Raw genomic sequence first — 27,055 nt, 5'->3', positions numbered from 1 at the left:
CTCGTGAAATGGTCGTACGGGAAAATCCCCACTTCGTTGCTACCCCGGAGATTCTGTGTCCCATCGCTCTTGCGCCGATTATAACACCACGTCCACACTCACTTAAATCTTGACAACCTTCCACTGAAGCAGCAGTAACCGATCTGCCAACTACGCCAGAGACTTGCTGCCATACATAGGGGTTACCAACCGCAGCGCTGTATTCTAGTGTTTACATATCTCTTAATACACATTTCTATACCAGTTTCTTTGGCACTTCATTGTAGCTGTGTAAGATGTGCGGTTCATTTCCCACAAATTTTATGCGACTGATTCTCTTGGTGAGAGTTAGGTCAGTATTTGGTGTGCATTCTATGGAAGTGCGGCTGGGGAAGTGCGTGGACGTTGGCTGTGGCCGCAGCGACGGAAGTTCGCCGCTCCCACGGGCGTTTATCTGGTACGTCGCGAGGCCTCGATACCGCGTCACTGAGATAACGCTCTCAGTTCTCGGCCAGATTCCTCGGGAAACGGACGGCCCGTCACGTCACATCACAACGTACCATATGTTCACAGTAAGCAACAGTTGTATTTAAACATTGTTTTCCTTAGAACTGCAATCCTTGTGTTCTTTGTAGTCATTTGAAGCAGCTACTCAGCTCCGGCCTGTGTTCAGCCATTTGTTGGTAGACTTATACTACTTGCGATGTTTTATATATTTGTGAGGACGTAGTTTTTATTTGCGTTACAACGTAACGATGGGTTTGTCATCTGTTTACTAGTGTTTCCCACATACGTATTTGTGTTGCACATAGTTTTTATTTGTCCACGAACATAACCTTCGAAATTACATCTGTTTCTAATCTTCAAAACACGTGGGAAGGCGTTTGTTGTAACTCCTAACTTACGATAAAACGCTCAGTACACTCACACAGTAAAAAAAAAAAAAAAATTATCTTGCCTGTTTTTCTCACTTACTGATAGGTGTTTAAAGGACAATGACGTTAATTTCTAAGTGAATTCGAAGGACATGAAATTTACGCTTTGGTACGTGCTTGACATCACGTACGAAATTCCGATGTAGAGATAATTCCATAATCGTCACTCGTCACATCACGTTCCTGCAGATGACAAGACAGCGCAGTACTGCCGAAGTGAAAATTTTGTAACTGCAACTTCAGTTGACGTACACCAGATTTCAACAACATGCCGTAGTATCTGTCGATATATCTGGTCGAACAAAGCATACTCTTCTCCGAGCCAAATCGATCTCCTCTGCTGACGTAACAAGATAGTGGTGTGGAGAAACAGAACGATTTCATTAAATACGGTATCGCAAATGTCTGAATACGAACCTTACAGTAGGGAGCGGACCGCCGTACAGCACCACTTGTTTCGTAACACAACTACGTAGTGATGGTTCCAAAGAAGCCCACGTCAGCGGAAGTGTGAGGTTAGCGCACGCGGGAATCACGACCTTGATAGCTGATTTCTGAATAACCGCCAGTTAGTCCACAGAAAAAGCAATGTACTAGAAACAAAATCGACAAACCGAGTCTTCGTTATCGGGGATATAGTGACTGTTAATAATTAACGTGCAGTTAAGCCGCCATAGGTCATTTATTATTTTATCTATTACTAGTTTCACTAATCGGTCACGAGCGTCTTTAGACGTTCATTGCTCTGATGGCAATATGTTAGCTGATATACAACATAACACAGGCGACTCACTACGTTTTGAGTAGAGGATTGCGCCGTATGGTGCTTTAAACATTCAACGAGTTGTATTCAGGGCAATGAAAGTCTGAAGATACTCGCAGCCGATGACCGAAACTAGTAACAGAACAAATAATAAGCAACATTTGGCCGCTTCTCTGTTGATTAAGAAACAAAATATTTTGTAATATCATAGTTTGAACTAACAGCGTTCCACAACGTTTCACTTCTGTATTTGGCTAAAAAAGATCATTAAAACCCGACAATGCAGGACCGAGGAAAGTTCAACATAAACATTTCTAGAATAGTGTGTATCTGGACTAGCACGTGACTATGAACAAATACCAAAAAAAATGGTTCAAATGGCTCTGAGCTCTATGCGACTTAACTTCTGAGGTCATCAGTCACCTAGAACTTAGAACTAATTAAACCTAACTAACCTAAGGACATCACACACATCCATGCCCGAGGCAAGATTCGAACCTGCGACCGCAGCGGTCGCTCGGTTCCAGACTGTAGCGCCTAGAACCGCACGGTCACTCCGGCCGGCAACAAATACCACCTTGAAAAATTACAGATATTGGAAAATTTCTAGTAACGCAGAAAATATGATTGTTAAAATTTTGTGCAATTCCTTAGGTACTGGTACTGTTAATTTTATTGGTAAAAATATTACTATTCAGTATGAGTCTTCTTATTTATAAAGAACTCCCTGTGAACAATGAATGAAATATTTGCAAGGAAACTAAGCAAATCAAGGTTCGAGACCGTATTTCTGAAGATACTTCGTAATTGATGAAATGTTCTCGGGCTACCAGCCAAGTCGGGGTGTCGTGTTTTGGCAACGGCGTGTATGAACTTGTAATCTTGAAGATGACGTACAGGAAATTTATCTAAACGTTGCGACAACACTATGCCACGGCTCAACTTACAACACGAGAATCTTCAATTCTAAAATTTTCCGAGAAAACCTTCATTCCCATACTTTGTAACTACTATTTATTACGACTAAAAGATATCGAAAAGACATCGACGGCCATTTTGGAGATAGCTGAGTTAGTTTCAACAGAACTGATACGTTTTCTTGAATCTCGAATGTCCTCTCACGTCCATTCTAACCTATACGTACATGTCACAGTCTTCTTTTGTCAGGCTAGTAATTTGTTAATAATTTTATAGCGTATTGCACTGTTTTATTCTCTTGTTTATATTAGTTTTGTGTATTTTTCTGATTTCTTCATCAATTCATAAACGAAGTACTGCAAAAAAAAATGATTATTTATTTCTTCGGGTGGAAAGCAGCATCTGGTAGCACGTTCAGTGTTTCTTATTTCACTATTCGCTAGATACAATGCCCAGTAAATTTCAAGGTAGATTCTAAAACAGTGTAGCGTTTCAAGATATGATGCGAACTACTACAGTGAAATGAACTCACAAACAATACGACAGGGCAAAATTTCTTCTGTTGTGGTTCACCATCTACGGAAAGCAGAGCCCAGGGAGAGCCAGCAGACATAAAATAACGGTACAGAATCGGTCTGTGAGATATCCACTGAGGAAATTCGGGACATAACAGTGACAAGGTACTGTAAATGGATATTCCACAAAGTGAAAATGAATACAAATGCCGGAGTAGAACACATCACTGACAAAACATCTGCATTAAGTTAATTCTTCGCTTAAAAGTAAGGTTTATCCACAGCCTTCAGATTACAGCGTTCACCGTATTCCAGTGTAATCTGACACTGTTGTTGCTTTATCTCGTTTTTTGAGAGGGTGCTACTGTGCTGTTGTGTGTATATGACATTATCGATAGTTCATGAATTTTTGGAATCATCTCTCCTAACTACCAGAATTCTCAGCACTATTTTGTATAGTCGATTAGCTGTCATAAGCCTAGCACGTCTGCTTCAAGACTTCAGTGAAATCATGTACAATACCAATTCAGGTCTTCATATGTGTACTCTAATTCTACCACATTTTTAATGTTTTAACAAGTGGAGTGGTGTTAAAAACATTCAGCGGCACCACACACGTATGAACCTAACCATCTGCTTAATAGATTGTTGCCTCATTACTGCAACACAATGCAGCTCCGATTCTGAGTAGCATGTATTCGACAAGTCGTTGGTAGGCTTCCGGAGGTAAGTGCCACCAGATGTAAGCACACAAGCACGTAGTCTTCATAAATTACGGGCCGGTGGTATGTGGCAGCGGATCTGACACCCGATAGCGTCCCGGATATTTTCCACCGCGTACAGATCAAGTGAATTCGATGGACAAAACAAAAATTTGATTTCACTATAATGCACCTCAAAACACTGCAGCACTCTTCTCATCTTATTATACAGGCTGTTATCGTGTTGGAAGATGCCATTGCCATCGGGGAACACTTCAAGCATGAAGGCATGCAAATCGTCTGCAATTACATTCACAGCTGTCAGTGTATTTTTGATTGTTAATGAAGGTCCCATGGAAGTCCAATTGGCTTTCCCCCCATACTATGTTACCGCCCCCAACAGCCTGCGTACATTATAGTGCGGTGCATGTTCCAAGTAGCCAATAACCAGGATGAAAGCGTGTCAGAATACAACCATCTACCTGTTGTAAGGGGAAACGTGATTCATCACACATTTCCATTTGTCCGCGGTCCAACGTCGATGGTCCCGTACACACTGCAGTCGTCGTTGACTATATCGTCAGGATGCCATGCAAAGAAGTAAGAGTCGCCTGCTTGCGAGCCTCATATTTAACCGTGCTCCCCAAAATACTTTTGATTGCACCAGCGTTGTACGCCATCATCAGGGATGGCACATATCGCCGCCTATCCTGCTTTATAGAGTGGGCAAGCCTCAGACTTCCAAGTTCTCTGATGAGGCATGGATGTTCAACAACTTTTCTACAGGAATGAGATGTTCACTCTGCAGCTGATTGTGCACTGATATGAAACTTCCTGGTAGTTTGTGTGCCGGACCGAGACGCGAACTCTGGATCTTTGCCTTTCGCAGGCAAGTGCTCTACTGACTGAGCTACCCCAAGCACGAGTCGCTACATGTCCTCACAGCTTCAATTCTGCCAGTACCTCGTCTCATACCTTCCAAACCTCACAGAAGCTTTTCTGCGAGCCTTGCAGAACTAGCACTGGAAGAAAGAATATTGCGGAGACATGGCTTAGCCACAGCCTGGGAGATGTTTCCAGAATAACAGCACTTGCCTGCGAAAGGCAAAGGTCTCGATTTCGAGTCTCGGTCCGGCACGCAGTTTTAATCTTCCCGGAAGTTTCTACTTTTCTACTACTCTTGGTTACACGACCCTTAAACCATTTTCCATGGATACTCATGATAGTATCACGCGAACAGCAGACCAGCTTCGCCATCTGTGGGATACTCGTCTGGGCCATAACAATCTGCACTTCATCAAAATCGCGCACTTAAGAGTATGTGAATCTATCCCCATATGTTTCTGCAGATCATATGCCCATTATCACACTAGATATCATTCTGTCTCTCTGAGGACAGTTGTCATAATGCTTTATCACATTGGTGTATGTGGCAGAAAAAACGTAAGTACCTGTGCAGTTGTTACTACCGCTAACTTTGTGTAGAAATATAATTTACACACATAACTTCAAATTCAAAAGATACATTTTTCTGAATATTACTGTAAAAGAGAAAGAGGAGAAAATTTATTGGATTCCTTTTAGATTTACAAGCATCATTAGATGCGAAATTTATCATAATTCTACTACAGACTTCACTAAATTTCCATCTCTGTTTGCAATAATGCAAGTACTTGTTCCATGATTTATTTGTCTTCATTTTATAATAGGAAATATTATAAGATCTGATATACAGACACATATTTTATAAGTCCCTGATATATAGGCTGCCCATTGTGTGGAAACAGCTGCAACCTTCCTTATCGACTATATTTGCAAGGTAGCCTACATGTCAGAGGTAAGAAACAGTTATCCAGTGCTTTACGTGTAGGCTGCCCAACAAAACAGGTGTGTTGTGCTGTTGCAGTAGTACTGGCCTGCTTTGCATCACAGCCTGTACATTATGGGAAATTTTTTTTTCAAACCATTGACGCACAGGCAGTGCTGCACAAGAGGCATTTTGTGAGAGTAATACCAGCAGACATTAACGACCTCTTTTGCAGGCACTACATGGGCAGATGGGAATGCATGGGGAAAAGTTGAGATGGAGAGATGAAGAGATGGAGAGAGAGAGAGAGGCAGGGGGCAGGGTAGCGAGAGAGTGGGAGAGAGGCATACACAGAGAGGGAGGTGGGATGAGATGGACAGAGAGAGAGTAGTGGAGGAGAGAGACAGAGAGAGGGGAGGCCAGAGGGAGGGGAAGAGGAGGAGGAGGAGAAGGAAGAGGTGTGGTTGGAGGAGGAGGAGATGTGCAGATATGGAGATAAGGAGGTGATGAGCAGAGAGGAGGTAGGAGATGGATGAAGACATGTATTATAATGTGACATATTTCTACACACGCAACGCTTTGTGGACAAGGAAAGTCTTTATTAAAAGGAAATTTCTTCCAGTTTTTCTCTTAGTTCGATTTATGGTTGTCTGCCTATAAACCCAGTGTAAGGCACCCAATAAGAAACAAATTCATGACATGGGTTGTGGATCACCATGTCCAAAATATTGTACAGAGAGAAGAGATAGAGAAGTCTCTTGGCAAGGAGAGGGTTTTTGACAGGCGGCATATGCAAGCTACACATTTTTTCACTGCTATCACTACCTGCTATCACTAATATCGAAATTAATCTATAATTAGTCATGTGCTCATTGTTGAGTTTTGTGGGTAACTCTTGACTCCCTTATTAATTTTTAAAGTCTTGTTGCGGGTAGTTGCGGCGTCTTTTTCTATTTTTCGGACTTGTTGTGAGGAATCATCTGTCTGCAAGCGATTTTTTTCCCTTGAAGGAGCACATTTTTAAAGGAGGCAACAAAGAACAGGAGCCGAGACGTATTGCTGTTTTCGATTATTATCAGGAAAGCTGGTCCAGTTTACTGTCTCCATCTAAAGGATGAATCACAAGGCAGACAACAATGTCACACATAACTTCACTGTAAGTGTCTGTCCTTTATAAGTTACGAAGTAGTTATGACAATGATGTGGGAAAAGTTATGGTACACCTCGTAATATTACGCCTCGTAATATCGTATCAGTCCTCCTTTTGCCCGGAGTACTGTAGCAGTTCGACGTGGCACAACCAAGTCATTGGAACTCCCATGCAGAAATATTGATCCATACTGCCTCTTCCGCCTTCCATAATTGCCAAAGTGTAGCCAGTGCAGGATGTTTTGCACGAACTGACCTCTCGATTATGTCCCATAAATGTTACTTGGGAGTCATGTGGGGCGATCTGGGTGGCCAAACGATACGCTCAAATTGTCCAGAATGCTCTTTAGACCAATCGCGAACAACAGCTGTTGCCCCGTGACATGACATTGTTGTCTGAGAGCATGAAGTTCATGAACGGCTGCATATGGTCTGCAGGTAGCCAAACATACCAACACAACTGAATGACAAGTTCAGGTTGACCGAGGAACCCAGTCTATTGCATGGAAACACGGCCCAGACCATTATGAAGTCACCACCAGCTAGCACAGTGCCTTGTTGACAACTTGGGCCTGTAGGTCCCTGGGGTCTGCGCCACACTCTAACCCTACCATCAGGTCTTACCGAATGAATCGGGACTCATCTAACCAAGCCATGGTCCCCAGTCGTCTAAGATCCAAACGATAAGGTCGCAAGCCTAGGAGAGGAGATGCAAGCGATGTCGTGCTGTTAGCAAAGGCACTCGTGTCGGTCGTCTGCTTCCACAGCGCAATATTACTATATTTTGACGCGCTGTCCTAACGGATACGTTCGTCGTGCGTCCCACACTGATTTCTGAGATTATTTCGCGCAGTGCTGCCTGTGTGTTAGCACTGACAACTCTAAGCAAACGCCACTGCTCTCGGTCGTTAAGTGAAGGTCGTCAGGCATTGGATTGTTCGTGACGAGAGGTAATGCCTGAAATTTGATATTCTCGGCACACCCTTGAGACTGTGGATCTCGGGGAACTGAATTCCCTAACGGTTTCCGAAATGGAAAAGCCCACGCGTCTAGCTCCAGCTACCATTCCCTGTTCAAAGTCTATTAATTCCCGTAATCACCCGAGTATAAACGGTGGCTCCGCCAATGCATTACCCTTTTATACCTTGTGTACGCGATGCTACCGCCATCTGTACGTGTGCATATTGCTATACGATGGTTTGTCACCTCAGTGGGTATCGGATTCGGATTAGTGATAGTATCAAAGGTCAGACACGGTCAGGCCAGTAAGATTCTGGTTTTTCGTGGTTTCTCTAAAACTCCTCAGATTAACGAGGACGGCATCGCTTCTCCTTCCAGTTTTAGCGTAATTTAGCTATTTGTCTGTCCCCCATGATTCTGATGTCTAAAGGAGGTTTAGTTATAGCTGCTACCTATTTTGATTCCTTGAGACACTGAAAATGATTGGGAATGACTCTAGAAGAAAGACTCTGGAAGTGATGTTCAGAAACTGGATGACAGCACATCTAGCCGTCGAAATATTTCTGAAGCAACGTTTTGCACAAGAGGGATTCCAAGCGCTGACAAACTAGTACTCTTCCTATGGACTGATAGTTTTTGACAATTGCTCATACGAATGAACTAATGATGCAAACTTAATTCATCTGTAGGCAGCTCTCCTGTCAAACAAGCCTTTACTTGAAAGAAACTCGAAACGAGTTGTCCATTTAAAGAGACTCTTCAGTGTAAAACTGAAACCATCCTAGCGATTGTGAAACGATCACGGATCGTCCGCAGTATAAATCGACGGCAAATGTCTGCCACCTTATAGCTTCATGAAACGGCGCGCTACAGTTGCATCGTCCGCATTATTCCAGAATAAGAAAAAAAAGTTTTCCCCATTCGGGTCATTAACAAGTAGTTAATTCCGTCAGTTCGCCTTTCATTAGATGTTTTTGATAATTTGAGCTTTTACCGTTTCCCTACTTACACCTGTTCTAATGTAATCTCTGAGACTAACGGTGAGAAAATTGTGCGGTTTCAGCGCAGCATGATGGACGAAAGTAAACTAGTGCTCTGCCAGATACGGAAATTAATTACCATGGAGACGTCCTGTGATCTTATTTGGGAAACACTTAAAGAAATAAGATGTTCTCCTCGACTTGAGGTAGTGAGAAAAATTTGAAGCCTGGACTGAGAGATAGACTCTTGCTTCCAACTAATATCATTCGAGTAAGGCTGATAAGAAAGATAAGAGAGAGTAGAAGGCCTGTTAAGGCTCTCGAACTGTGCTTTCTCTTCGGCAGTTCGTGAATGGAACGGGAAATAGCGAGGTTCGTACTAATTATTAACTACACGCAGTCCATGAATTGTCTCCAATATGCCTTTTGACTCCGCACTTCACAATACTGTGAAACTACGGAGCACATAACTTATGAACTCCGTGTATTCATTCGTAACTATGAAATTAGTAACTGCCCATCCCGCTTTATTTTCTTATCCTCAGTATGTTAGCTTGAGAGACTACAACTTCAATTAAACATTTGTATTCAGGTTACGTGATGTAAAGCAGTTCTGTTCTTACCTGTTAGCCACACGCCATTTCGTATTCGCTATAAAAGCTAATCATTATTTACTTCAATTCATTGAAGTATCCAACTATAGATTTTGTGATCTGTAATGGGCACTTTCCCAAATCGTAATGTTGTGACCAATTTGATCGATGTTCTTGGAATATACTGAAATACTGAAAACGGATCCTTATTCCTTTCTCCAAGTAACAACTGTTTTTTAAATAGGGACAGACTAATTTAGATGTTAGTGGAACGTATTCCGCCACCAATGTTTCTGATACATTTACTGTTCATTTCACCTCAGAGGTATCGTCGACCCTAAACTGCATCAACAATTATGTTTCACTCAAAATTTTTATCATTACTTTCCTGAACTTATGGAAGAACCCCTGAACGTTTTATGTAATGTCTGGGCACTTTTTCAAACTGCAGTTAATTACGATTGCCTCAAAAGTTCTATTTTTGTTATTTGTAGCGGTAAAGAAATACGGAAACTGAAAGCCTTTCTTTTCAGTTGATACATGAAGTATGACAGTTACTGAACTATATTAAATAAGTAGCTTAGTTACAAACTACGGCTTGCACACCCTTAATTCAACATGTAAATGTCACTACAGATATTTGGATTTAGGTTATGACATGTTCGATATGACTGCCATCATTGTCTATGAACTGGCGGAGACGAACATCGAAATTCTGCATGACCCACTGAAGTGTCGGAACATGACTACTGTCGATGACCTCCTGAATGGCTATTTTCAGCTCAGCAATGATTTTGGGGGTACTGCTGTGCACCTTGTTTTTAATATAGACCCACGAAAAGAAGTCGCATGTGTTCAGATCCGGAGAATGTGGTTGCCAATCGAGGCCATGCCATTGGCCTCTGGATACCCCAGAGCCAGAATGCGTTCCCCAAAGTGCTTCTCCAGGGCGTCAAAAACACTCCTGATTCGACTGGGTCGAGCTCCGTCTTGGATAAATGCGGATTCTCAGTGCCCCAAATGCGCCCATTTTGCTTATTGACGACCCACCGAAATGAAAGTGGGCTTCGTCGCTAAACGAAACCTTATTTCTTTCAAAGTCCTGCTCGTTATTTCTGTGGACAATAGTGTTGGCGAAAGACAGCCGCTGTTCCAGGGTCCTGGAGCTTAATGGCTGATGGGTCTGAATTCTGTATGGGAAGAGGTGGAAGTCTTCAACAACAATTTGTCGCAGTCTCCCAGTTGATTTCCACCTGTTGGGCAGCTCGTCTGACCAATTTCCTGGGGCTGTTTTGAAACACAGTGCGTGTCTTCTCGATGTTTTCGGGCATTTTCACTCTTTCTGGATGGCCGACATTGCCGGCATCACGAACACTACCCGTTCTCTCAAATTTGCGAATCAAATTCTTGATTGTTACCACACTTGGACCGGCTGTCTTCGGTTTGAACTCGGTTGCAAACTTCCTTTGAGCCGCAGTTCAGCTGTTATTGCTCGCATAATAGGCCTTCAGTTTCGTTACACGCTCAGGCACGCTACACCGTGACATTTTCACGTGCAAATGGCCGACAACAACAAGGCGCGTGCGCATACCAATTTCCATCAGGGCCTGCGGCCAACCGTGCAGTTTGAACGTCCCAAGGCAACCTTTTAGGAGTTACGACGACTTTTTATTATATAATTCAATAATTGTCACCCTGTATCTGGAAACATATGCAATGGTTACACATTACATTGCATGCACATTTAACAAGTAACGCGAGTATGAAACTTGCTTGTCATTGACACCTGTGAGATAGGAATATATATTAAGTCTTATCTTATGAACCTAAAGAATCTGATATCTACAAGCATTATCTTCTCTCATCGTCCGCAAGAATACCTGCTTTGTGATTTGTAGACTACCACTGTACTAACATTTTATTATGTATGAATAATAGACCTCTGATGCAAGTAATATTGGTATTAACTTGTGAGAAAAACAAGTTCTTGTATTTGAAAGGCTATTAGCACCTACACCTATATAGATACTCCGCAAGCCACCATAAGATGTATGGCGGAAGGCACAGTCTTCCACCACTAGTAGTTCCCTTTCCTGTTCCACTCGAAAATGTAACGAGGGAAAACGACTGTCCATACGTCTCCGTACGCGCCTTAATTTCTTCGTGATGCTTACCTACGTTGGCTGCAGGTGAATCGTTCTGCACTCAGCCGCTATTGGCGGTTCTACAAATTTTCTCACTAGCGTTTCGCGAAAAGAATGTCGTCTTCCCTCCATGGATTCCAATCTTCATAATAAAACATAAAACTACAACAGTATTTATTAATCGCCGTTACACGATATTATAACGTCTAATTTTCAAATTAAATGTGCTTCTTTTGCTCAGTGGTAAAATCTGGGGCTTTTGTTACTGAAGATAGTAAGTTCCGAAAACGCGTTAATGAAGAAATGTATGGGTAAACTTAAAGTTTATTTTGAGACTTCCAGTGAGCTAGAAAAATTCAGTTCCACAACATGGGCTACGGGGACTGCGGTCTGAGTTACCATTCTGAAATGTATTCCTCAGGAAAGAAGATTAACGGTTGACGTCCTGTCGGTGACGAGTTTCAGGCGGTGCAACACTGTCAGGAAGATTGAGTTTCCTGTCTAGTTAAGGTATTTGGAAACTGGCTGTTACATTACTCAACTGCCGAAAAAGTAACTCGAAAGGTGTGATTTACTGGCGGTTGGTAGAATGCTTTTCTTTCTAAATTAACCCAAAGACATGAGTCTCTATACCTAATACGTCACCAAAGTAACAGTGTTTGTGCGCCGAAAAACCGTTTTACGTACAGAAAGACTTGCTAGTTTCAGTGTTCTCCTGGGACTTCTGTGAATGATACGTCAGTGTAGGAACACTACACTGTGGATAATTAAAGGCAGCTAGGGGGCAATATATGGTGTTACGAGATAGAATTTTTCACTTGAATAGCACTAATTCTTGATAATCTTTATACCCTCAGTGATACTTTCAGCAAAAGGAGGCCACATCTTGCCACACACAGTCTCGTCAATTAGTTTCAGTTTCTCCCTTCCTTCACTGTCAATTGATGAGAACTGAATGTTATTTCACCTCTACCACTGGAGCCAGGTTGCGATATGTCGTTTCGACAGCGAATTTCAGAAATATACACTACTGGCCATTGAAATTGCTACACCACGAAGATGACGTGCTACAGACGCGAAATTAAACCGACAGGAAGAAGATGCTGTGATATACAAATGATTAGCTGTTCAGAGCATTCACACGAGGTTGGCGCCGGTGGAGACACCTACAACGTACTGATATGATGAATGTTTCCAACCGATTTCTCATACAAAAAAAGCAGTTGACCGGCGTTGCCTGGTGAAACGTTGTTGTGATGCCTCGTGTAAGGAGGAGAAATGCGTACCGTCACATTTCCGACTTTGATAAAGGTGGGATTGTAGCCTATCGCGATTACGGTTTATCGTATCGCAACATTGCTGCTCGCGTTGGTCGAGATCCAATGACTGTTAGCAGAATATGGAATCGGTGGGTTGAGGAGGGTAATACGGAACACCGTGCTGGATCCCAACGGCCTCGTATCACTAGTAGTCGAGATGACAGGCATCCGCATGGCTGTAACGGATCGTGCAGCCACGTCTCGATCCCTGAGTCAATAGGTGGGGACGTTTGCAAGACAACAACCATCTGCACAAACAGTTCGACGACGTTTGCAGCAGCATGGACTATCAGCTCGGAGACCATGGCTGCGGTTACCCTTGACGCTGAATCACAGACAGGAGCGCCTGCGATGGTGTACTCAACGACGAACCTGGGTGCACGAATAGCAAAACGTCATTTTTTCGGATGAACACAAGTTCTGTTTACAGCATCATGGTGGTCGCATCCGTGTTTGGTGACATCGCGGTGAACGCACATGGGAAGCGTGTATTCGTCATCGCTATACTGGCGTATCACCCGGCGTTACGGTATGGGGACCATTGGTTACACGTCTAGGTCACCTCTTGTTCGCATTGACGGCACTTTGAACAGTGGACGTTACATTTCAGATGTGTTACGACCCGTGGCTCTACCCTTCATTCGATCCCTGCAAAGCCCTACATAATGCACGACCGCATGTTGCAAGTCCTGTAAGGGCCTTTCTGGACACAGAACATGTTCGACTACTGCCCTGGTCAGCAAATTCTCCAGATCTCTTACCAGTTGAAAACGTCTGGTCAATGGTTGCCGAGCAACTGGCTTGACACAATACGCCAGTCACTACTCTTGGTGAACTGTGGTATCGTGTTGAAGCTGCATGGGCAGCTGTACTTGTACACGCCATCCAAGCTCTATTTGACTCAATGCCTAGGCGTATCAAGGCCGTTATTACGGCCAGAGGTGGTTGTTCTGGGTACTGATTTCTCGGGATCTATGCACCCAAATTGCGTGAAAATGAATTTACCTGTCAGTTCTAGTATAATATATTTGTCCAATCAATACCCGTTTATCATCTGCATTTCTTCTTGGTGTAGCAATTTTAAAGGCCAGTAGTGTATATCAATATCTTCGTCACAATAATGGGCTGCCCACAACTCAAAGAGAAATCAGGCACGGAAAATACGCATCAAAAAGCTAGAGGATGACCTGGAAAAGCTGAAAGGGAAAGGAAGAAAGACAAGGGGCGAATGAAACCTCCCTGTACCATGTTCGTTACGCCAATGGTTCTGTGTTGTCTGCCCTTAGTGTAACAACAACTAGACGAAATTAATAGAGAAATTATGCCTGAAAATCACTTACAACACTAAAACAAGGTAAAATTAACACTTCGAAAGCAATTGCAGATATTTATAACGATAACAGCAACTGAATTCACCGTAGGTGCTAAAAAATACGCACGACAAAAAAAAAAAAAAAAAAAAAAAAAATTTCTTTTCGCTTAGTTGGATATACGTTAAGAATGAATAATGAAGTTACAGTACGAGTTGATGGACTTTTGTATTTAGAGCTGTTGAAGACAGCCACCGTATGATCAGTAAAAGCAATAAACAAAACTATAGAAAACAACCTGGAATGCATTTGGTAAACCACACAGAGAGTTCTTAACCAAACTCGCTGTGTGTCGGTAACAGCTACATCTACACCTCGCAAGCCACCTTCGTTCGGTATGTGGCCGCCGGTTACTTTGCGTACTGCAACACTTACCCCACTGCCGGCCGAAGTGGCCCTGCGGTTCTAGGCGCTGCAGTCTTGAACCGCGGGACCGCTACGGCCGCGGGTTCCAATCCTGCCTCGGTCATGGATGTGTGTGATGTCCTTAGGTTAGTTAGGTTTAAGTAGTTCTAAGTTCTAGGGGACTAATGACCTGAGAAATTAACTCCCATAGTGCTCAGAGCCATTTTGAACTTACCCCACTTCTTATTACAGTCGCGAAGGAATTGCGGGAGAAACGGTATTAGTAATCTCTCCCTGTCAGTTGGAATCCCTATAACTTTGCCTCCGTGGTCTTTTGGTGTGATATATGTTGGAGGAAGCAAAATTTTGATTCACTGTTCTAGGAATGTACGCTGTTCGAACTTATGCTGTAAGCCCCCCCGTGATTCGCAACATCTGTATTGCAGCGTTCACCAGTCGAGTTGATGAGCATCTTCGTGGCGCTTTCGCACTAACTAAACGATACTGTGATGAAAGCTGCTGCCGTTACGTGTTGATTTCCTATTCCTCTATCGCCCTGTCTGGCAAAGGATACAAGCGTGAAGAGTAATTCTCAATTGTCGGTAGGTGGAGGGTTTCGCAACACACCTCCTTCGTGAGAGGTCTACACCGCCCGAGAATTCTTTCCATGTATCTCGGTCTAGCACTACTTGTACTGCTATTAATTTCATGTGGTGTGGTGAGCCCACGTGAAACTATTCCGTATGCGTTTCCAAGATGTTTAATGAGAGTGTTTATTTCAGTTATTGTTCGTAAACTATGTAATCAAACAATAACGGATCCTTAAATTTACCCTGTTAGTCAAATCTTTAATGCTTCCTCTGACATCAAAATGGGGCCAGTCCTGAAGTGGGTGAGCTCTTCCTGATAACTATGTCCGTAAGTGGTTAGAAGGACACGATTATACCATACCAAGTCAACCCCGCTCCCAAATTTGGCGGATAGTTTTTTGTTTTTAAATGGACTTGTAGTCCGGGGTGATATGTTACAATACAGCGTCACCGGTCTATTGCGGTCTAACTGTGTTGGTGAGGCAGTGAATTTCCACAGGGCAGTGACTCCGCCACTGCAATTCGCTTTGGAGGTGTGGCGGTGGGACTTGTAGTCCCGTACCACCCTCTGACGGTGATGGTGCAACATGAGACAGGCAGAAAAGTTTTGCCTAACATGGGCGGGTGAGGGTGTGGCGGTGGGGCTTGTAGTCTCGTGCGCCAGGGCAGGGGTGGGATGGGCGGATAATAAACGCTACTCAGTATTGTTTGGGCGTCCGCCACCATTCACCTGCGAGTAAGTGAAACCAGTCGTGCGCGCTTGTGTGTGTGTGTGTGTGTGTGTGTGTGTGTTTGTTTGTTCACATTTCTAGGTTCCGTCCTCTTCTCTTCTTTTGTTATAGCCTCTGTAGGACTACTGGTATCTCCTTCATATTATCATCTTCTCGACCCCCAACATCTTCGCGCTTTCCCTTTTTCCCTTCCACTCTTCTTATGAGCTCTTTCAAACGCTTTTCTCCTCTCTGTTACACTGTTCAAATGGTTCAAATGGCTCTGAGCACTATGCGACTTAACTTCTGAAGTCATCAGTCGCCTAGAACTTAGAACTAATTAAACCTAACCAACCTAAGGACATCACACACATCCATGCCCGAGGCAGGATTCGAACATGCGACCGTAGCGGTCACGCGGTTCCAGACTGAAGCGCCTAGAACCGCACGGCCACACCGGCCGGCTGTTACACTGGTGGCTCTCCATAGTTTTGCTGTATTGAGTACCTGCTTTTCAAGTATTCCCTTCCTTCCAGTTAAATCCCACCTCCGAACAACCCATCCACTGGACTTGCATTCGGGAGGACGACGGTTCAATCCCGCGTCCGGTCATCCTGATTTAGGTTTTCCATGATTTCCCTAAATCGCTCCAGGCAAATGCCGGGATGGTTCCTTTCAAAGGGCGCGGCCGACTTCCTTCCCCGTCCTTCCCTGATCCGATGAGACCGATGACCTCGCTGTGTGGTATCCTTCCCCAAATACAACCAACCAACCATCCTGTGATCAACAACTCGCCCAAGGAAATGGCACTAATAGAGGCTACCAAGACGATGCATAGTGAAGACGTAAACAATCTTGAAATTTTAACAGCACAAAGATTATAAATAGACTCGAAATAGTGGATAGCCAACGTTGCCATACATTTTAGCAGTCTGTAAATGTGGCAAACATTTCGGTTTTTCTTTATATGTATGTGTAGTAGATGTTATAATGTAGATGTTATAATGTAAATAGATGTTGTAATGTAGTGTGTTAAACACCCCACTGCACTGAAGAATACGGTTTAAGAAATTTCCATTATCACTGTGATAGCCCGTGTTATGAAAATTAATTCTGAAATGTATAACTTAGAACTTTCTAGATCCTATCTTACCAAAAGGTTTACAGTTCTGACGTTATAACAATTACAGTAAATGCACTAGCGAAAGTTTTATTGCTCTGACGTCCTAATTATAATTAAGGATATTTTGGACAAACACGGGACTTAACATTGTCACATACAGACAGGAAGTAAAACTTAGCTTTTTCAATAAGATTATCAAATGTACAAAAAATGTTCAAATGTGTGTCAAATCTTATGGAACTTAACTGCTAAGGTCATCAGTCCCTAAACTTACACACTACTTAACCTAAATTATCCTAAGGACAAACACACACACCCATGCCCGAGGGAGGACTCGAACCTACGTCGGGACCAGCCGCACAGTCCATGACTACAGCGCCTAAGATTATCCTTTACAGTGATAACCATAATGGCTTTATTCACTTAAGATAAATTAAAGTTAATTTAAGAAATGTCAGGTTTTATAATGTTTCAGTAACAGCACGACTGCCAAAGTAATGACTGTATTAGGTTTATCTTTCAAGTTCAGTTTATTCGAGAGAGAGTTCCACAAGAATTATTTTAAAATGGGGTTATTGGACTTGCAATGAGATTATATCACTTAGTACTTACGAGGCAATTAAAACTGTAAATGAGAGCACTCAGGATTTAAGGACTAATGTATAGCAAGAAGGCAGTATGCACAACTCCATATACAGTAAGTTCTCGCTAAAAATAAGAATTGCAAGAGGCACAGAAAGCTTAAGCAATAAATAACAATCTACTGCAAATTAAGGTCTAGACTCCAATAATATAAATGTAGAAAATTTCAAGATTACTAGATAAAGTAATATAATACATTAACGCACTGAAGAGCAAAGGAAGCTAGTACACCTGCCTAATTTCGTATAGGGGCCCCGCGAGCATGGAGAAGTGCCGTAACTCGACGTGACATGGACTCGAAAAATGTCTGAAACAGTGCTGAGAGAACTGACACAATAAATCCTGCAGGGCTCCCTCCATAAATCCACAAGAATACGACGGGTTGGAGATCCCTTCTGAACAGCAAGCTGCAAGGCATCCCAGATAAACTCAATAATGTTCATCTCTCTGGAGTGTGGCGGTAAGCGAAAGTGTTTAAACTCAGAAGAGCGTTTCTGGAGCCGCATTGCACCAATCCTGGGTGTGTGGTGAGTCGCATTGTCCTGCTGGAATTGCCGAAGTCCGTCGCAATGCACAATGGACATGAATGGATTCAGGTGATCAGACAGGATGCTTACGTACGTGTCACCTTTCATAGTCGTATCTAGACGTATCGGGGGTCCCATAGCAATCCATCTGCACACTCCCCACACAATTGCAGAGCCTCCACCACCTTGAACAGTCCCTGCTGGCTTGCAGGGTCCATGGATTCATGAGGTTGTCTCCATACCCGTACACCTCCATCCGCTGGATACTATTTGAAATGAGAGTCGTCCTATCAGGCAACATGTTTCCAGTCATCAACAGTCCAATGTCGGTGTTGACGGGGCAAGGTGAGGCTTAAGGCTTTGTGTCGTGCAGTCATCAAGAGTACACGGGTGGGCCTTCGGCTTCGGAAGCCCATATCGATGATGTTTCGTTGAATGGTTCGGACGCTAACACTTGTTCATGGCCCAGCATTGATATCTGTACCAATTTGCGCAAGGGTTGCAATTCTGTCACGTTGAAAGATTCACTTCAGTTGTCATTGGTGCCGTTCTTGCAGGTTCTTTTTCTAGCCGGAGCGGTGTCAGAGATTTGATGTTTTACAGGATTTCCGATATTCATGGTACACTCGTGAAATGGTCGTACCGAAAAATCACCCATCATCGTTACTTCGCACATGTTGTGTCCATCGCTAGTGCGCCGACTATAACATCACGTTCAAACTCACTTAAATCTTGATAACCCGCCATTGTAGTAGCAGTAACCGATATAACAACTGCGCCATACACATCTACATTTACATCTACATTTATACTGTGCAATCCACCCAACAGTGTGTGGCGAAGGGCACTTTACGTGCCACTGTCATTGCCTCTCTTTCCTCCTCCAGTCGCTTATGGTTCGAGGGAAGAACGACAGCCGGAAAGCCTCCGTGCGCGCTCGAATCTCTCTAATTTTACATTCGTGATCTCCTCGGGAGTTATAAGTAGGGGGAAGCAATATATTTGATACCTCATTCAGAAACGCACCCTCTCGAAACCTGGACAGCAAGCTACACCGCGACGCAGAGTGCCTCTCTTGCAGAGTCTGCCACTTGAGTTTGCTAAACATCTCCGTAACGCTATCAGCTTCGCAAATAACCCTGTGACGAAACGCGCCGCTCTTCTTCGGATCTTCTTGTCTCTTCTGTCAACCCGACCTGGTACTGATCCACACTGATGAGCAATACTCAAGTATAGGTCGAACGAGTGTCTTGTAAGCCACCTCCTTTGTTGATGGACTACATTTTCTAAGGACTCTCCCAATGAATCTCAACCTGGCACCCGCCTTACCAACAACTAATTTTATATGATCATTCCACTTCAAATCGTTCCGTACGCATACTCCCAGGTATTTTACAGAAGTAACTGCTACCAGTGTTTGTTCCGCTATCATATAATCATACAATAAAGGATCCTTCTTTCTGTGTATTCGCAATACATTACATTTGTCTATGTTAAGGGTCAGTTGCCACTCCTTGCACTAAGTGCCTATCCGTTGCAGATCTTCCTGCATTTTGCTGCAATTTTCTAATGTTGCAGCTTCTCTGTATACTACAGCATCATCCGCAAAAAGCCGCATGGAACTTCCGACAGTATCTACTACGTCATTTATATACCGTGTGATCAAGAAGTCAGTATAAATTTGAAAACTGAATAAATCACGGAATAATGTAGATAGAGAGGTACAAATTGACACGCATGCTTGGAATGACATGGGGTTTTATTAGAACCAAAAAAAGTTCAAAAAATGTCCGACAGATGGCGCTTCATCTGATCAGAATAGCAATAATTAGCATAACAAAGTAAGACAAAGCAAGGGTGACGTTCTTTACAGGAAATGCTCAATATGTCCATCATCATTCCTCAACAATAGCTGTAGTCGAGGAATAAAGTTGTGAACAGCACTATAAAACATGTCCGGAGTTATGGTGAGGCATTGACGTCGGATGTTGTCTTTCAGCATCCGTAGAGATGTCGGTTGATCACGATACACTTGCGACGTCAGGTAACCCCAAAGCCAATAATCGCACTGACTGAGGTCTGGGAGCCAGCCGAAGTAGCCGTGCGGTTTCAAGGCGCTGCAGTCTGGAACCGCGAGACCGCTAAGGTCGCAAGTTCGAATCCTGCCTCGGGCATGGATGTGTGTGATGTCCTTAGGTTAGTTAGGTTTAACTAGTTCTAAGTTTTAGGGGACTAATGACCTCAGAAGTTGAGTCCCATAGTGCTCAGAACGATTTGAACCATTTTTGAGGTCTGGGAGGCCAAGCATGACGAAAGAGGCGACTGAGTACACGATCATCACCAAACGACGCGCGCAAGAGGTCTTTCACGCGTCTAGCAATATGGGGTGGTTATAATAAAACCCCATGTCGTTCCAAGCATGTGTGTCAATTTTTACCTCTCTGTCTACATTATTCCGTGGTTTATTAAGTTTTCAAATTTATACTGACTTTTTTATCACCCGGTATATTGTGAAAAGCAATGGTCCCGTAACACGTGTTCTATGTAGGCGTTGCCGACGGAAGCGCCTTATTCTGCCTGTTTACATATCTCTGTATTTGAATACGCATGCATATACCAGTTTGTTCTCGCTTTAGTGTATATCACTTAACATAACCATGCTTAAGGGAAGAAAACACAATTTTTTTCAACTTAATTTTATCAGTAATTTCTCTAACTGTAAGAAATGTACATTATAATTTGTATGTTATATCTGTATATATTTATTTGTAAATAAGTAAGTAAAACTGCAAAATACTATTCAGAAAAGAGGGCACAGTGGTCCACCTCCACGTTGCCCGGACCCCGGGCAACGTCACTAAAAGTAACAGCAGCAGCAGTGGGGGAAAAAGAAAATAAGAAATGAATAAAAGAACCTCGGTTACAGTCTTACATCTTTCAAAATCCCTTATTTGAAATGTTTTACTTCTCCAGACATGTCACACACCAACCCACCAGTCTCTCTTCATGACGATGGTGACCGATGAACGTGAGTCACCGATTAGCAACGGATGGTGACACTCGGCGATTTTCGCGGCGGCGAGGGGAAATGTTTCCCCTGGTGACGGCCGTGCTGGTGGCGCTGGCGGCTTCGGCGGCCGGCGCTGCGGGCGGCCACGTGCACCCCGTCAACTGCCTGTGCAGGCCCCGGCCCTCCACCCCGCAGACGGCCTTCTGCAGCCACGGCGGCCTCTCCAGGGTCCCGCGCTGCGTCGCCTCCGACGTCGCCGACCTGCACCTCGCCTACCCGCTGGTGCACTCCGTGCTGCCGGACGTGTTCGTCGGCAACGAATTCTACAAGCTTCAAGTATGTCGACTTCTTTCCTTGTAGCGTTCCTTCGTCCCGAGGCATCGAGTTAGTCTTATCCACTCTTGCGACGAGAAGCCATGAGCGGCTCGTGAGGCAAAATAGACCCCCACCGAACCTTTGACAATTTCGGAAACGTTTGTTTGGGGCGGTTCCTTGTTCCTAAGACTTTTAGTGTTCTCATATTTAAATAACTTGCATTTACCAATCCAGTCCCTTCCCCACGAACATTGTCCGCAGCTCGTGGTCGTGCGGTAGCGTTCTCGCTTCCCACGCTCGGGTTCCCGGGTTCGATTCCCGGCGGGGTCAGGGATTTTCTCTGCCTCGTGATGACTGGGTGTTGTGTGGTGTCCTTAGGTTAGTTAGGTTTAAGTAGTTCTAAGTTCTAGGGGACTGATGACCATAGATGTTACGTCCCATAGTGCTCAGAGCCATTTGAACCCACGAACATTGCATTGCTCACTGACAACATCACACCATTCAAACACTACTCACACTCAAACCTCCAGATATCAGCCACTCAATCGGTACCAAACTTTGTATGTCGAAAGAGTCAACCAAAACACCGATTTAGATCGTGTTATGTGCTGTCGTCCAGTAGAACATTGCAAACGTTAATTTAAAAAAAAGTAACAATAAAACTACTGAGCACAGGAATAGCGATCAGTGTGCAGTTCCTTTGTAGATGTCACGTGGTTGGGTTAGTAGAGCGTCAGGTAGCGAATCAAAGGTCCCGCGTTCAAACCCCACTGATGACAATTATTTTTAAATGTTTTGGCGTGAAACTGTTACATGGGAGAACACTTCCTTGACATGTAAAAGGACTTTTCGGATTTTGTAGCAATATTCTTTTGACAGTCTGCTTTCGCTCCGGTAGTTGAAAGTAGCATCCATATGCGCGAAAGAATGCCACACCTATCTGCAGAAATGTACTCTATAGATTTACTGCTTTCGACTAACGAAGCGAAAGCAGACTGCCAAAAGAATATTGCTACAAACTTCGAAAAGAGCTTTTGCATGTCAGGAAAACGTTCTTCCGTGTAACAGTTTCACGCGTAAATAGTTAAAAAGAATTGTAATCAGAGGTTTGTATGCGGGACCTTTGATACCTCATCATGCACTACCAACTCAATTACGTGAGATATATAAAAAAACTACTCACAGATACGCTTTTCCTGTGCTCCGTGGTTCTGGTGCTACTTTTAACTAGCATTTTCGCATATTTTACTGGACAACAGCAGACAGCACGAACTAAATCAGTGTTTTTGTTGATAATCTATCGAAGTCAAACGTTTGCTACCGATCTGAGTGTCTGACATATGTACGTCTAAGTGTCTGCCACTATTTATAGGAACATGTTTCACATATAAATTCAGGTAATAACTGGAAGTTAGTATTCACAGTGAAGTTACAGGGGTTGAAAAACAATATGGAAACACCGCGAGAAACGGACGGTTGAACATAGATGCAGATGCTAACCAAAGCTGCACGGTGCGCTGTTGTATTTGACCACGTACGGCGTTAGTGTTGAAAAATGTGTTCAAATGTGTGTGAAATCTTACGGAACTTAGCTGCTAAGGTCATCAGTCCCTACGCTTACACACTACTTAACCTAAATTATCCTAAGGACAAACACACACACCCGTGCCCTAGGGAGGACTCGAACCTCCGCCGGGACCAGCCGCACAGGGCGTTAGTGTCCTCAGCACGTAGCAAGTTTACGTCGTGGCCAGTACAGTGTTCCGTATAGCTGTGAGTGTGTTATATCGGAGCTAAGTGGCTCTGAATGAGGGCAAATTGTTGGTGCTCACATGTTGGGTGCTTCCGTAACAAAGGTAGCCAAAGTGTTTGGTATTTCAAGAGGCAACATATAGAATACTATTACCGCATACAGGGTAAGTGTAAAAACACCATCCTCTACGTCACAAGCTGCGCACTGCATGGCGGGTTGGAATTCCGAAACATCAGTGGCGCAAATGACCGTAACAGGAAAACGCGGTGCTGAAGCCACAAAACGTGGACTATGAAGCAATGGAAGAAAGTCATTTGGTTGGGTGAATCTTGATGCAGACTGTTTCCAACTCCCGGCCCGTCCGAAGAGTGAAACAGGAAGTGCACGCGGATGAGTTGTGCCTTCTCCCCTGGACACCACAGAAACCAGATCTATATTTAATTGAGCCTTTGTGACCTACTTTGGAGAGAAGGGTACGTGATCGCTATCCACCTTCACCATCTTCACCTGAAGCCGTCTCCAATGACAAGGAAGAGTAGAATAATATTCTCCTGAAAACCATGTAGAACCTGTATTTATCCATTCCGAGAAGACTGGATGGTGGTTTGGGTGTCAATGGGTTTCCTACACCGCATTAGGCATGGTGATGTCCGTTTTTGGTGTTCCCATATTTTTCGCCAGCCCCTGCCTTGTCATATAAGATTGCTGGAGGGGAAACGCTGGGAAGATAAAGCCTTTCTATATAATACAGAGCGAGCTGCACTTGTGATGCGGGAAGTGGCTTTTCCCGGAAGAACACTGCAGCTGCCCCACATGATGACTAAAAGTCAATGTTCCGTGTAGCAGCGCAGATTGTTCGAGTAATGACTGATGCAAGTGCCAGGGACTTCACAGTCAATTAACAGGCGAGCTGCTAGTGGGGCAAAGGGAGTCCCAATTGGGACTAATTGGGAGGGTATTTTTAGTCCCCTCAACTTCCTTACAACGAAGAGAAGCTTCCAGAAAACCTTTATTTTAGACGAGGATGGGGAACTATTTTTTTATTCTGTTCTGGGATGAAATGTCCTTGACAGACTTCGAATTCAGACAACTGTGTTAATAAACGTCGCCAATGTTACTTGGAACTGCGGGATAGGGTTAAGATCGTCACTATCCCAGTAGCATCGGTTTACGATATTTAACTTTCTAACTGCTTTCAGAATTATTTCTAGATCAGGCCACTGGACTAGAAAATGTACATTGTTAAAAATCAATACAGTGCTTGCCGTTGTTCCTAGTAGCTTTAGCCAGTAGTCTCCACAAAGATGAAAGCAGAATAAGAGCTCACAATATCTAACCAGAACAGTTCTATTCCACGAAAACAAACTCGCTTTGTTGGATTAATATCACCTACAGCGCAATGGAGCGAGGTTGTGATTATTGATAATTTGATAGAGTAATTCGTATCAGCTACATTAATAATATTCGTCATTTTAGAACTAGTTCAGTTTAAAACAGGAGTGCTTCCGAAGAACTGGCTTACATATTGAAACACACACCATCAGTTTATTATTTTTTACTGAAAGCTTGTGCTTTCATTCGTTGAGATATTCTGATTGTTATGAAGGATGTAACGATTCAGTCCTCTTTTGAGCTACTAAATAACATTGTAGAAGCTAGGCACTTGGATGCTATGCAATGGATAACCTGCGTTGGGCAGGACGGATGCTGTGAGCAGTTAGTGATGTCACTTGCAGATCGGTAATATAGCAGATTTTCTTAAATGACCTCCCATAAGGCCACGAATAGCAAAATGCTGCGCTCCAAACACTGTCCTAGCAAATTACAGAACAGAGATCACTGAAGCAATTCAACAACAATGAAAAGTAACGTTTAGAAGAGAGAAGTAGTCCCTGAAGACAGACGCAAGTCTGACTGAGACAATGTGACCAGAATCTAATGCACGTAAAGGAACAGCAAAATTAGACATTGTGGGGGAAGGTGATCCTTTGACTGGCGCTCCTTGAGAAATTCTGCTCTAGCAGAAAGTGCCATTTGAATAGCATTCTGTCTCACTTCCCAGGGAAAGGGGCAAAGTTTACTTCTAGCGGATATCTGTTGGCCTTGGCTTCTCATGCAGGCCTGGTGGACAGAATAAGGGGGAGTGGTAAGCCGTCTTGGTATAGTTTAGCACTGTTGAAACTCATTTCCGGCAGCTAAATCTTAACACATTTATGTTTTGTTCTATTAGTGATATTTTTGTGGACAGAATTACTGCGAGTCACGTGCAAAGAGAGTCTAGTAGAGTATTAGAAGTACTGACCATAGCAATGGTATGCTAATGATTTTGTAATGGCTTTAGTAAGGTGGATGTCATAAATCTACGTAGTTACATGTTTTACTGGAAGGTTCAACCTCTTTGTGAATTGATTGTAATACGAATTTTAATGTAATTTTCATATTTCCAGCTAACTTTGTGTCACTGCTTGTGGGCCTTTGCCAACCAACACGTTTATGTACGAAATCTTTCTCACCTAAGACATGTACGTTTGTCAGGAGTGTCTCTGAAGGTAGGAGCTTTTGCTTCAACATTATTAATGCGGTTGGGCCTCATTATTGTCCAAAATTTTCTATTCAACACCATATCCATCTCGTTCATGACTCAACAGCCTCACACAGGTTACTTTCTTCCAACTATCCATTCTAAACCGCGCACTGAATGCAAAAATCGAAAAACGAATAATCGAAATTTGGCACCTGTGCAGCGTAATCCCTCTTCCATACGTAAAAGGTGAAATGCTTCGTGGATAATGGTCGATCACAAACTTCCTAATTCAGAAATCAGTAATACAATCGACACACAGTTTTCACTCCAGAGAAACCACGACCCTTCCACTCACAATGATTGCCGACAAAGGGTTTTAAATACACACTTCAAAAAAATGTTTTTAATCACCTCGGTTCCGAGAGTTCCGGAACCTGTACAGAAAACTGGAACAGAGATCAACATAAACATCATTTCCGACCATTTTATTGCTCATGAAAACCACACATTGCACGCTGTACCAATATACAGCGAGACCTTCAGAGATGGAGGTCCAGACAGTTGTACACACCGGTACCTCTAATACCCAGTAGCACGTCCTCTTGCATTGATGCATGTCTGTATTCGTCGTGGTGTACAATCCACAAGTTCATCAAGGCATTATTGGTCCAGATTGTCCCATTCCTCAACGGCGATTAGGCGTAGATCCCTCAAAGTGGTTGATGGGTCACAGTGTCCATGAACAGCCCTTTTCAGTCTATACGAGGCATGTTCGAATGGCTTCATGTCTGTAGAACATGCTGACCACTCCAGTCGAGCGATGACGTTATCCTGAAGGAACTCATTCACAAGATGCACACTATGGGGGCGCGAATTGTCGTCCATGAAGACGAATGCCTCGCCAATACGCTGCCGATATGGTTACAAGATCGGTCGGGGTATGGCATTCACGTATCGTACAGCCGTTACGGCTCCTTCCATGACCACAAGCGGCGTACGTCGGCCCCATATAATCCCACCATAAAACAGCAGGGAACCTCCAACTTGCTGCACTCGCTGCACAGTGTGTCTAAGGCGTTCAGCCTGGCCAGGGTGCCTCCAAAAACATCTCTGACGATTGTTTGATTGAAGGCATATGTGACACTCATCGGTGAAGAAAACTTTATGCCAGTTCTGAGCAGTCTATTCGGCATGTTGTTGGGCCCATCTGTACCGCGCTGCATGATGTCATGTTTGCAAAGACGGACCTCACCATGGACGCCGGGAGTGAAGTTGCGCATCGTGCAGCCTATTGCGCACAGTTTGAGTTGTAACACGACGTCCTGTGGTTGCACGTAAAGCATTATTCAACGTGGTAGCGTTGCTGTCGCGGTTCCTCCGAGC

The 27,055-nt window shown here is 43.6% G+C and overlaps 1 protein-coding gene across 1 annotated transcript in view; it reads left to right on the top strand.

Annotated features, from left to right (window-relative positions):
* The first annotated feature begins 491 nt into the window (after window positions 1–491).
* LOC124613593 (insulin-like growth factor-binding protein complex acid labile subunit) overlaps window positions 492–27,055 on the top strand; it is a 49,171-nt gene continuing 22,607 nt past the window's right edge. Inside the window, exons 1-2 of the mRNA XM_047142309.1 lie at window positions 492–551; window positions 21,044–21,416. Coding sequence (XP_046998265.1) covers window positions 21,093–21,416 — 324 coding nt within the window. The 5' untranslated portion in view covers window positions 492–551; window positions 21,044–21,092. The remainder of the gene's footprint in view (window positions 552–21,043; window positions 21,417–27,055) is intronic.

The sequence above is a fragment of the Schistocerca americana genome, chromosome 4 (assembly GCF_021461395.2).
Source record: "Schistocerca americana isolate TAMUIC-IGC-003095 chromosome 4, iqSchAmer2.1, whole genome shotgun sequence".
NCBI lineage: Eukaryota > Metazoa > Arthropoda > Insecta > Orthoptera > Acrididae > Schistocerca > Schistocerca americana.
This window is presented reverse-complemented; position numbering and strand designations above follow the sequence as displayed.